Source organism: Hipposideros armiger, unplaced genomic scaffold, assembly GCF_001890085.2.
Source record: "Hipposideros armiger isolate ML-2016 unplaced genomic scaffold, ASM189008v1 scaffold_96, whole genome shotgun sequence".
Classification (NCBI taxonomy): Eukaryota; Metazoa; Chordata; class Mammalia; order Chiroptera; family Hipposideridae; genus Hipposideros; species Hipposideros armiger.
The window spans coordinates 3,725,803-3,738,706 of NW_017731446.1; the positions used below are offsets into that span (position 1 = coordinate 3,725,803).

Here is a 12,904-nt window from a genome sequence, read left to right on the forward strand (position 1 = left end):
CCAGCCAAAGCAGTTCTCACCATCTCACCTCATCAAATAGGCTAAAGAATAAAAACTCGCAGAGGTCATCTTTACTGTGAAATTCTAAAATCATATTTATTCACCAATTCACAGAAAGTGTCATAATGACCACCAACATGAATCAGTTTGTAGGTATTTACAAGCCAAGGCTGAAAATAAATATCTGTCTGTGTTGAATAGCATTTAACAAATTACTTGGAGACGGCAAGAATCTTAATTGTTTGAAATTTTAAGTTTGTGATTCCAACTTGGATAAGACCACAGTCATGGGGAGAAGCCCAACAGATGCCCGTGATTGTTCTTACTTCTTCCTATGTCTTTATATACATACAGATTCTCAGCGCCCCTTACTCCATGTCAGCCTGAATCAGATAGGACAGCTCATTAGGCAGGGGAGGGGTGCTGAGAGAGGTGTGGGGAGGGACAGAGCATTTTCTCTGATCTGTTGAGACTGAGCAATCTCATTCATGGAGCAAGATGACAACATACTCTCCCGAAATTAGATTCCACATTCTGTAAATGCATACAGTCCTTCTAACAAGATAGTCCAAAGTTGGCATTGCACCACACTCATACACACACAATAGTATATTTAGCAAATAAACACATTTTCTAGACTAAAAGGATTCACTCTGTGAGGCAGCTGGAAGGGCTCAGAAATCTGACGTGCAGCAGGTACACACTGACCCACCCCTGGAGGCACAGCCAGCCACGGTGGGAGACACCTGGGCCAGACCGGCAGTAACTGCCCAGATAGCAACAGTGATTGAAGGTGATTCTGTAACATGAGGCTGCTGCTCCTACCTCTCTCTGCAGTGTCAACACTGCAGAGTCTTTGAAGAGAGAACACCCACCTCTTTATCTCAGACCTTTTTCACACACATTGTGATTGGCAGCTGGGAATAAACAGCTGTCCAAGACTTCCAAATTGTGGTGGCATCTCCAGAAATGGGAGAAGGGAAGGGCTGAGAGAAGAAACCACTGGACCTTTCAGACTGGCCTTTATATTTAGTTCCAGAGTTCTGCCTGATGTTGGCTAAATTCAACAGCATTTTCACCAAGTGTTTAGGAAATGGCAGAGGCGATAGAAGGGAAGCCCCAACCCCATTTCCTGTAGAAATAGCTTGCTGGGTGTTATGCAGATGTGGTCTAAGTGGCATGAACCCACTATCTGCGACATCCTGTCACTGCTCGTCACTGGAGAGCCAGACCCAAAGCCTGCAGCTGGCTGGACACTGCACCGAGTCTGAATTCCAACAGCTTCTCCTCAGTCAGGTGGTGATGATCTAGGAGGGGGTATTGGTTGAGCTTCTCTGTGGCTCATTTAATTTGGGATATTGTGATACTACTGAGTGTCTACCGAGCTGTGATAGGCTGGACCTTCAATTTCCAGACACTTACCAAACTTCCACTATGTGCCAGGCACTGTTCTCAGAGCTTTGAGAGCTAAAAGTAAACAGCAAGAAAAAGTGTAACATCCAAACCAGTGCTTCTAAGGAATTTAAAATGTGTTAGGACCGTCAACATCTTCAATCTCTATCTTACTTATTTCTCCATTATAGATATGTATATGACATATATTTAGCTGTCCTTAGCCTATTTATCTCTGATAATTTATATTTAATACATTAATTAATTTTCCAAACTAATGTGCCACCAAGTCATTCCAAATCTTACCTTACTGACATTATCATGTCCATGCCGATAACATAACACACCCAACTTTATACCTACAGGTTTCTTTGACAACAACCAACTTCCACATGTGCTTTCTTTTCTAAACTCACCAACTGGGTTTCTTCAGTTTCCTCCCAAGCCTATCTCTCTAGGCACCAATAATCTTTCTTGGAAGCTACTGAGGTCAGGATGAAAGCAATCAGGTGGCTTGAGCCATCACGACTAGTTCAATTAAGAGCTGAAATCACCTTTTAATAGCTTTGACTTTGGAAGCAATTGATTTGACTGCCTCTGTGGTCACGCTGTCAGATGTACCCAGAGTTTCCTGAAACTTGGATATTGGGTGCAGCCTTCAAGACAAAGCCACGTTCTGGCTTCCTGGGTGAGGGGTGTTCTGGTTGCTGTCACTCCTATTTAGCCTCACCTGTTCCCTCTCCAACTCTGAGTCACCTCCATCTCTCTTTTCTTGCTTTTTGAGTGATCAGCCCTGGGTATCAAGGCTCACTCCCTGACCTCCAAAAAGCTTTTGCCTTATTTCCACCCCTTGAAATTTACTAGTGACAATGAGCACGATCTCTTCTGAATCCCACACATCAGTGACTCCTTTGCAGCCGTGGAAGAGAGCTGGGGGTGGGTGTTCCACGTTGGCCAGGATGCATGCACTTCTGTCTCCAGGGGTGGATGTTCATGATCTATTCACATCCATGACCCATAGGCACAAGCAGAGCACCTCATCACACAGATCCTCTTGAACCCTTCCCAAGGGCAGGTGCCTCCTTGTCCCTCCTCCCCGCTTCTCCACACAGGGAATGGTGTCTGTAGCTGAGACTTGAGGTTGGTGCTCTGCTTCTGCAAATAGTCATAACCTGTAGGCTCATTTCTCTGGTAGTTCTTTCTGTTGGGGAAAAGAACCCTCAACGTTTATGTGTGTGTGTGTGTGTGTGTGTGTGTGTGTGTGTGTGTTGTACGAGTGTGTGTGTGTCACATTTCTGTTCTGAAATGCTCAGAAAAAAGGGTCTGGGCAGCAGAGATGCATTTTCATTTCAAGATAAAAGCAAATAGACATTAAACCTGACATGTTTCTGTTGCCTGTGATTAATACACACTGTCTGCATTTTGGCTCTTCGCATGTCTGTTGCCCTCTTTTCATTAGTCTATTGAGAATTGAGCTTCACCTTGATGAATCTCCTCTGCAGTGGATCTGATAAAAAGGACTGGAGAGGAGCACAGAGCTGAGGTCATGAACAGATGAGGGCTCTCTCTCATCTGTTGGGACGCTGCCCATGGCCTGTTGGGCAGAGCCAGTGGGCTCATCAAGGCTCATCCACCCCGGCTCCTTGCTTGGGACTCCTTTGACTGGTTATAGCTGGGAAGGGGTCACTCTCCCAACAACCCTACTCCTGTTCTTTTCCCATTGGTTAAGCAGGAATGTTATCCTCCCCCGACTGCTCTTCCACTCCTCTTAGATCTGACTTTAGAAAGGACCTCAACTTATACACTCAGGGAAAAGGTGGAAGAGTCTTTTTCCACTGGAGCATCTTAGTTTTTCAAACCTTGTCCATTCACTGAGGTCCAAGGATCTCTGGTTTTCCATGTCCTTCAGCGTTTACTGAGCATGTGCTATGGGCCAAGTGCCATGCTAGACAACCAGGGTGCTGTGATAGAGAAGTGACTCCTCTTGCCTTGAGGAAGGGGCCTGTGACAGCAGGGGAGGAGAGAGTTGGGGAGCCATACTGCACTCACACACCATGTGTTCCAGGGTCCTGCTCAGGCACCCCACCGGGAGCCTGGGAAGTGAGGGCGACTATGGTTCCATTTCCCTCAGCTGAAAGTTCTCATGGAGTGGGACCTTGACTCTGGAGATATGTCACCTCTGTGGCCCAGAGGTACCAGCTCCTCTGTGCGCCTTAGAATGGGACACATTAGCGGGTGTCGGGACATGGTTCTCTCTGCATTTCTGACAAATGTAAATGGCTGATAGGGTCTGCCCAGGGACACACCATGTAGGTCTCACCTGTGCCCAGCCTTCCTAATGAAAGCCCTCTCACTACTCACTCACTCCACCTGGTGTCCTGGCTGGGTCTGAGCTCCTCACCCTCAGTCCACAATGTCTTCCTGTTTTACCTGACTACACAGGCCCAGGCCTGCCAACGAGACCAGAGCTCACCCTGATTCCAGAACTACCAAAGGTCTCGCCATCAGCTGCCTGACATCTCACTCCTTGTCCTTCGGAGGCTTTAGCAATAAATCACTAACTTCAGGGTAACACATACAATTGGCTTAAAGTCTTGGGAAAGAAATGTTTCTTTTGAGAATTCACGAAGAGAGGCCGGGCAGTAAAGAAAAAAACTCTTCTGGGTCTCAGTGGCATGAAGAAACATTTCACCTCCCCCTCTTGGGTCTGGCTTTCCCAAGCTCTCTCACCGGCCAGAGGCTGGCAAGCCCTATTCATTCTTGTTAGCATGTTCTAATCTGTTAGAGGTGAGTTACTCTCGATATGATCTCTGTGGTCTCAAAAGATTGGTTGGGCATTTAATCAGAAGACCTTTTCCAGGCTGGGCTGGTGCAATGGAGGTGTCCGCTAGGGCATTTGGGAGGATTCAGCAAGGAGACTGCTGAGAAGACCAGGAATGTGTCTCTGATCTGGAGGGAATTCCGGTTCGTAGGAACTAAACAGCAGGAGCTCGCTCTCCAAGGCCACGTGTCTGGACTCCTTCCCACTTTGTTTCTTTTTAGTTCTTCCACCCCAAGGCCCAGCACCCTGGTCCTCTGACTCTCAGCCTCAGAAATTTTTATACAAGGACAGATTCTGCACCACAGTTAGCTGTCAATGACTGACAGAGCACCAACTAGTCCTCCCAAAGGTTTGTGGAGCTTCACAATTTAAGCCATAAATAAAAAAAAACCCAAAATCAATTGGTGGACCCCAGGCATCTGGTCAAAGGGGAAAAGGGCATGGGTGGAGCCTGGCACCTTGGCAGGTCTTAGAAATTCAAGGGCCGAGACAGAATGTCTGCAAGGAGGGCTGCAGGTTTGGTTTTGGTTTTTGTTTTCTACTTTCAGTGGCATCCAGAATGAGTTACTGCCCTTCCAAGAAAAGCCATTTATTTCCCATCCAATTTAGTGCCTGGATGAGGACGCTGCATGGCGCGGTCCCGTCACACACGGCGCAGTGGTGCAGCAACCTGGCGGTGTCCTGAAATGACCTCACTCCACTGTCTGCCAGGTCCCGGTGGCTCCCCCAGCACAGGGGCTGTGTGGAGACCAGTTCTCCCGGTGCTGCGGGGTCATTGCTACAGATTAATGGTTTGCCTCTAAAGTAGAGCCCTTGAGGAGGGACCTGGATGGTGACCTCCCTTGGGATGGGTGGCCTCACTACAGTCTCTCCTGGACTGTGTCCCTCTCCAGGATGAAAGGGGACAGACCAGCAGGAAGTGACTCCTGGACCAGGACCAGGATTCCCTGAAACCTCTGGGGGTACGGATTGGAGCTTGGAGGGCCCTAGAGGGTGGGTGGGTCGTCTGCTTTATCCCCTCTCCTCACTACACGAATAGTTGATTATTTTGTCTTGTTAATAGTCATCTCCTCCCAAAGCCAGCTGAAGTCAGTCTCCTCATCCTCCACAACCATGGTTCTCAAACCTTAGTGGGCATCAGAATCGGAGGGCTCATTAAAACACAGATGTAACCGCTTTCCGCTGTCCAGCTGGGCCCCATCCCTGGAGTTTCTGATTCAGTGGTTTATGGGTGGGGCCTGAGAGTCTGCATGTCTCATTCATTTTCAGGTGGTGCTGATGCTGTGGTCCAGGGATGCACCTTGAGAACGTCTACTGCAGAGTCAAGTGTGAACCCTCAGAAGTTAGGCCCTTTCCCCTCCTTCAGCTTTGACTTGGGGCCTCAGGGGTGCTCCCTCACATCAGGCTGTCTCATGTCTTTGGGTCTGGGCTCATGCTGGCCCTTTATCTGGGTTGCCCTTCGGAACTTCGAGGTCTGGCCGCCTGCCGTTCGTGCATCCTTAAGAATTTCCTTTGGCCTAGTTTCACTACATCTCAGCCATGTTATTTTGGCCCAGGAGGCAGGCTTTCATCTACAAGTGAACTGAGTCAGGCTGGGGTAGAATTAAGAAACACAGAGAGAAGCATTGCCTGCTTCCCTCGAGAGCACCTCGGTTGGCTCAGCCATGTGTCAGGTCCTACCACCTGACTCAGGGAGGAGAACGGCCAAAGTAAGTTATCCCACCTCTCCTAACCCCAAACTCCTGTCCCCAGCAGTTCTGACTATTCACAGACAGCCTCCAACACTACAAAGGAAACACCCCGACAGTTTGCAAGACCAGGAGGTCCTCATGTGCAGGGCCACGCCTCACTCATCTTCCCTTCCCCTGTTCCTGGCATAGGGCCCTGCACACCACAGGCCCTCAGCAAGGATTTGCTGAATTACATCGAACATAGCTGCAAACACAGAACCCCATCTGTTCGCCGATGGCATACAGGCAAAATCTGCTAGACTTCTGGGGTGCCAGTGGAGGTAACTTCTTTTGTCTCTTTTTGTCTCCCTGGGATAGTTAAGTCTGGCTTTGGATCCATAGCCCTTATAAAGCCCACTCTCCTCTCCAGCTGGTGCCAACAAGAAAGCTAGAGCAGGATCTATATGGCAGGTACAGAATAAATTTACAAAGCAAAGCAAATAAAGACAGGGAAATGAAGGTGCTGGAGCAGACTTCCAAACTTTCATTGCTCATTTCCTTTGTCTACAGCTGGACAACGGAAAGCGGTTACACGAAAATTAAATTGTGCCAAGGGCTTTGGCTTGTCAGCCTCGATAAACGTCTGATGTAGACAGAGAATCGTGTACCATCCGCAGCAGCCCGCCAGAGCACGCGGCCGGGGGCTGTGGGGATCTTCCAAAGGCCTGAGAATTCGCCTACCTGAAAAGTACCTACTTTGCACTGGTAAATTCTTCCAGAGAATTAGAACCACTCCCTCACTTTCTTTGTAAAACCGATTTAGTTAATTTAAATGAGGGGATGGTGAAGAAAAAGTCTTCCTTTCTTCCTCTTATTAATATTGAATCATAAAGCCAAGAAGACTGCTAATTTTGAAGTGTGCTGGGTTGGGCTTTCTACTGATTATGTTGCTATTGATTGTAGCAGTCACAAATCTTTAGGGTCATTTTTAGAGTGATGGCATGAGCCGGGCTGAAATGGAAAAATCAGTCTGAGATAATGAACACTCCTACTTAGAAATCATTATGGGCTGGGTCTTGCAGAGAAGGCCTGGTGCCTGGGAGTTCGCCCTCAGCTCAGTGGGGTGAGCTCAGTGGTCAGCCAGTCCCTGGGCTTAGAGCCTTCAGCTCTTAATAGATGCTTGCCTGCATCTGAGTCAATTCAACAAGTAACAAGTGGTTTTTGTTTTTATTTTCCCCTGGAACACGGACTTTTAAAACAGCTTAATTAAAGACTGTGGTGTTGTTAGTTGTTCATTTTAGAGGCAAAGACCACTGGGTAGTTTAAGGGAGGGTCTAAGAGAGCAATTTGCTTTCCTTCGGGAGATAGAAGGCTGCTTTCCATGCACATAGGGTAGGGGTGTGCCAACTGCAGCCCGGGAGCCAAATCTGGCTGGCTGCTGGTTTTTGTATGACCCATGGGACCAGGCAGTTTTTTCCATTTTTATATGGTTGGAAATAAAAATCAAAAGAGCAATAAAATTTCATGACATGTGAAAATAATATGAATTCAACTGGCCTGATTTTTTTAGTGTTCATAAATAAAGGTGTTGTTTTTTTTTTTGAACATAGCCATATTCATTTGTTTAAGTATTGTCTGTGATTGGTTTCATGCTACAAGGGCAGAGTTGAATATTTGCAACAGAGACCATATGACTTGCAAAGCCCCAAACATTTACTACCTGGCTCTTTATAATAAAGCTTGCCAAGCCCTGCTGGATGTACAGAAATGAAGAACGTTGCTTCGCACCAGGAGCCCTTCCCCCTGAGGGTCCCGTGTCTACAAGGTATAGCCCTTGCTACATGCACAGGTGTGTGGTCTCAGCTCTGCTCCACAGGATGATTGAATACGTTCAAGAAAGTGGTCGGGAAAAGAGATCCCACTGAAATCACATTTTGTGATTGGGCCTTGGTCAGGTGTATAGCATTTGATTAAACCTACTAGAATATACTTTTAGCATTCTTTAAGGCAGGTGGCCACTCGTTGATTGCTTTACTCCACTGGGGTAACTCATTCTGTGCTGGACCTTTCTGTCTCCTCCTCCCTGTCACCTGACTCACTTGAGAGGTGTCAGTCTCAAACTCCAGAGAGCAGAATCTGTTCATGCACTTGGCGAGATAAGCAGTGGTCTGGCCTCTGGCCAAACCCGTCAGCTGTTCTTCCCGGGTTCAAATCTGCATCTGCTGCTGCTGACGACTGGATGAGAGGCCACTGCATGTTGGGGTCATCTGGGAGTCCTGGTTCCCAGATGCCAACATATGGAGCCTGGAAAATGCTAGGCTGATTAATGACATTTTCCACTTGTGGTTAGAATATTGGGTGGAGGGCAAGTGACATTACTCACAGTTCACCTGGATCACCCCTGATGCTTCTGCTACTTTTACATACTCCCCCCGCCCCCTTCTGTCCTCACCATGGTGATGAGCAGGGTGTTGGGAACATGACAAATGCCCTTCTACAAAGCAACACTGTTTCAAGTGCCTCCTCTCTGAACTGGCATGCCGAGTGTGACCTCCCACAGCAGGAGTTGATGGAAATGGCTCTGATGTGACCTTGTTGTTTCTCTATGAGTCTGGTCCGCGACTCTACTGCCCCAGCCAAGTGCCACTTTCACCTGCTCCCTCCCTGCCAAGCCCCCAAAACACAGAAAGATTTTACACTCCCCAAACAGCTGCTCAACCATGAATAAGTGATGTGGCGATCTGAGATAGCCAGAGGGCAAAACACCTTCCCCACCCCCACCAAACTGAAAGGCTGAGCTGAGAAAAGTGCTCTCCTGAACGCTGGACTTACATAGTTTAAATCAAAGTCCAATTCAGAAAGAATTGGTTTTAAACGTATAAAGTATTCATTTTACTGCCACAATTTTGGGAGAATTCGGCGAGCTCCTAGAATCTCCTTTTATTTAACTAAGGGGACTGTGAGGACAATGCAGTCCCACAGATTTTCTCCTGGTAGATGTGCAGACACAGCCTGATGATAAAAGGCTATTTGGTTGGGAGAATTCACAGAAGTGTCTATTTCCATTCAAGGAATATAAAACCCCAAACTTCTGCCTGCGTTTTTCCCTAAGAAGGGAAAATGAGAGCCCTGGCGGAGTGTGTGAATGTGCCCCCTTCTTCCTGGGACTCCTCTCCCTCCCTCTCCATTGTCTCTTGTATAATTTCTATGCCCCCTTTTTCTCCTCTGCCATCATCTCATCCTCTGAGGCAAGGAGCTCATTTTATTCAGCTTTATCCTTTTCTCACAGCCGTTGGTCGACTGTACAGCACATAGTAGGTCCTCAGCAATGCCTGTTAGCTCTGTAAATATTAACACAAGTGGAATCAGGGTGGTGGGCATCAGACCAGGAGTGAAAAGGGGGGAGTCTAGTCTTGTATATCTCTGAATGACTCTGAGCAAGACGCTTGACTCTCTGAACCTCACTTTACTCATAATGAAAATGTGCCTGACAACAGATGTCCCAACTACCTCACAGAATTACTGTGAGGATCAAAGGAGGGAACAGATGCAAAAACCACTTTAGGAGATGGAAAAAGCTGCATAAGGTAGTTTTCTGGAATCAGAAGGTTGCAAAGGCCTATCATGGGTCCTCACTGGGTGAAGGTCAGACAAGAGGACATTGACAGCGGTTCCCCTTCATAAGCACTGTTCTGATGACATAGGGAGGAGAACGAACAGATTCCGAACTTGCTTTTGAACCTGAATGCCACTGTGACTAGGGACCAGCTCTGTGCCTGTGCCAAGCCAATATGGGCGGGGCTGGGGAAGGCTGGGAGGCCAGGGACAGATCACACATACTGAGGACAAAGCCCAAGACATTCGAGCCTCGTGGAAGTCTTCTAATGGCCCTATTTCTTGCCTGCTATTCTCTTGGCCCCAAAAGATCACAGACCAGTTACTATAGCAACAATTCGCCTCATGAGGTGTCCATGTTAGGAAGGAGATGGAAAAGATTTCCTTATTAAAAAAAGAAGAAATAAATAAATAAATAAATAAATAAATAAATAAATAAAGTTTTTAGTTAGCCCTCCACCCAACGCATTGCTCTTTTTATGAGAAGAAGCAGCAGCTGTTATTATCACAAAGATGCTTCTAATTCCTAGCAGTTACATTTCCAAACTTTCATTTTAGACTCGATGCAGTTCACATTTGTTCTAGTACACCCAAGAAGAATGTATTTTCTTAAGAGGCAAACCAGTCTGAAATGGGGGCTGAGGGACCATAAGCCTAAGTGGTGAGAGCCTTGTCAACTTCGGGCCGCCCTCTGGCCTGGGAGAACCCAGCCACTCCATGTCTCCCAGATCTGAGCCCACCATGAAGCCCAGTGATGTCACCTCATCAGCCCTTCCTTCTGATCCCTGGCTGCAGGCTTGTCATAGCCGTCACCTGGGGGCAGTACCTGTGTGGAATGCTTCCTGGATCCTATGGGTTCATGGGCTGAGAGCCCCCAGCAGGGCAGCCATGGGGGTCTCAGCAGCTGCCCAGGCAGGCCGACTGAGATAGCTTTGGTTGGTGACCAGGTCCAGCTGTGGCCAAGATTTTAGACTTTTCATATAAGTTTATATGGCTCAGAAAGTTCAAAAGGAAAGGCTTTCCAAACTGGGGAGAGTGTGTGTGTATGTGTGTGTGTGAACCTCTTCCTATGAACTTCATTCTGCTTTGACAAAGACTTTTCTTGGAAGTGTTAAGGACCAAGACCTCAGGTACGTAAAACCTGACCACTCTGCATGAACGAAACCACCTGGAGTGTCAGGTAAGGAGAACCTGCTGGTGTGTGTGGAGAGATGACCGAGTCAGGGACACACAGTGAGTTGCAGACCAAGGGCCTGGGGAACACGGAGCCTGGGGGAGGTGAGTGACATAGAGGCTGCCCTTCTCCCCTGTAGAGAAGAGCAAAAGCAGAACTCTGCAGATTGGCTGACAGAATGCTGGGGGGCCCAGGGTAGGAACAGTGGGGGTTGCAGGACAAGGTCCACCCTGAAGTCCCCATTGAGGATGACACTGGGCTTGTTGGAACCACCCCAGGGCTGGGACACCAGGAGCGCCCAAGCTGTGTAGGCAGGTTCCAGGAGGCTGGGGCAGGCCTGCCCAGGCTGTCATAGAAATCAGAGGTGACGGTGACAGGCTCGGCATACATCAGGTGGGGCTTACAAAAGGGAAGATGGGGGGCCCAGACAGCTGGGCGCTAGTAGGGGAGGGTGGAGTCGTCCCACTCCAGCTGGGCTTGCCTGGCTCCACTCTGCCCGTGTCTGCCCCTGCCCACCCCTTCCTCCACCTCCTCCTCGTCGCTGTCGTCTGAGTCGCTGCTGCCGGAGCTGAGGTCTTCCTCTACTTCCTCTTCCTCCTCCTCTTCCTCGGTCTCGTCCTCCCCACGCCCTGGCGTTTCATGTTTCTGGATGTCAGGGACAGAAGGGGAATGCTCGTCAGGGGCTGAGCAGAGGCTGCTTTGGAGCCTATATTTCTCCCTCCACTGAGCAAGCATTTGGGGTCCCTTGGAGCACCTTCCCTTTCATGCTAAACCCTTGGGCCTGAAAGGCAGGTCCCCTGGCGAACGGCAAACCAGATGACGGAGGACAAAGACAAGAAAGGGCAGCAAATTCCAAGACATGAACTCAAGGGAAGACGTGCGTTTTAGACACTGGACACTGAGGCCAATCCCACACATGACTTAGTGAGTCTTTCAGGCCCAGGTTTGTTTCCTGGCATTGCTGGAGGCTGTCAATACAAGCTGTCCAAATCTCAGTGTTTGCTTCTCAGTGAGAGAATGGCATTGAAGCGTGTGCTCCTTTCCAGATGGGAATCTAGTGTCTCAGGGAGCAGAAGGTCTTCTAAGCCAAGACTCCGGTGTGCTGTCCCCCCAAAATATTCCTCTAGGAAGCACAAAGTTCATGGTTCTCAGTTTTCATGCCTGCCCCTCACGTTCTGACTTGTGTCCTCAAACTCTACCTCGCTATTTTCTAGTCCTGCCTCTGCTTCCCTCCTTGCCCCCTGTTTTTGACAATTCCAGTCAATTCTTATTTCTGGGTTTATGTTTTGAGTTGAGGAACTAGACATCAAAGATGTGTGCCCTTGCTCGGCCATGTCGCCTCTCTGGAGTAGCTTCTCTTTTACCTTTACATCCATTAAATCCTACCCATTCTTCAAGGCCCCCCATAAGCTAACCTCCTCCAAGAAGCCTTTCCTGAACCCTCCAACCCCAATAGCGCTCCCTGCTCATGTCTGACTGAGTGTTGGCATCACCCTGTTGGCCCTTGGGAGGCACACTCTTGCCCAGTGCTCAGGCTGCTCCAGGATTGGTGCTCGTTTGCCACGCTCAAGGCTCAGCTCGTCAGAAGTGAAGACTCTGAGTCCCCACGGTGCTGTGCTCAGCGCTACACCCGCTGCACGTGCTAAGCACACCAGCACGCTGGCTTTGAAATCCGAGCGAGAGACCGGCTAAGGGGGAAACGGGATGAGGCTGGGATAATCTTTTCATTTCTCAATGATTCTGCCTGATCTTGCCCTGCTTTACTACTCTTGGTTCAAAATCCACCCAGTACCCACGGGCAGACCAAAGGGCACAATGCCAGTGGCTGCTCTTGCATTCATATGCCCAGAGCAGGAGACCTGCACACTCATGGATGGGTTCTGGGGGCTGCTAGCCAACTGGGAAGATCTGAATTTTAGCATCAGGCAATCTGGAGTTTGAATGTTGGCACCGCCATTGCCAGCTCTGTGAGTCTGAGCACGTTACTTTCCTCCCTGCGTTGCTTCCCACCTTGGTAGATGAGGACGATGGCTCCTACTGCACAGATCGCTGGGAGATTCAATAAGGTGGTGTATATAGAGCAGCCTGTGCACTGCCTGGCATAATGGGGCACTCAATAAATGGCAGCTATCATTATTGTATTTTCATTTTAACCTCTTCTGAATCTTTAAGTGAGCCCTGCAGGCAGTATGGAGCAAAGTCATCTAATTTACACTGTTAATTAATCAAAAA

The 12,904-nt window shown here is 48.5% G+C and overlaps 2 protein-coding genes across 2 annotated transcripts in view; both read right to left on the minus strand.

Annotated features, from left to right (window-relative positions):
* Nucleotides 1-1,721, minus strand: part of TRIM42 (tripartite motif containing 42) — a 97,079-nt gene extending 95,358 nt beyond the window's left edge. Inside the window, exons 1-2 of the mRNA XM_019645957.1 lie at nt 1,699-1,721; nt 1,423-1,467 (exon numbers count right to left, since the gene is read on the minus strand). Of these exons, the coding sequence (XP_019501502.1) occupies nt 1,423-1,467; nt 1,699-1,721 (68 nt within the window). The remainder of the gene's footprint in view (nt 1-1,422; nt 1,468-1,698) is intronic.
* Nucleotides 71-12,904, minus strand: part of CLSTN2 (calsyntenin 2) — a 150,369-nt gene continuing 137,535 nt past the window's right edge. Inside the window, exon 16 of the mRNA XM_019645958.1 lies at nt 71-11,317. Within this exon, the coding sequence (XP_019501503.1) occupies nt 11,111-11,317 (207 nt within the window). The 3' untranslated portion in view covers nt 71-11,110. The remainder of the gene's footprint in view (nt 11,318-12,904) is intronic.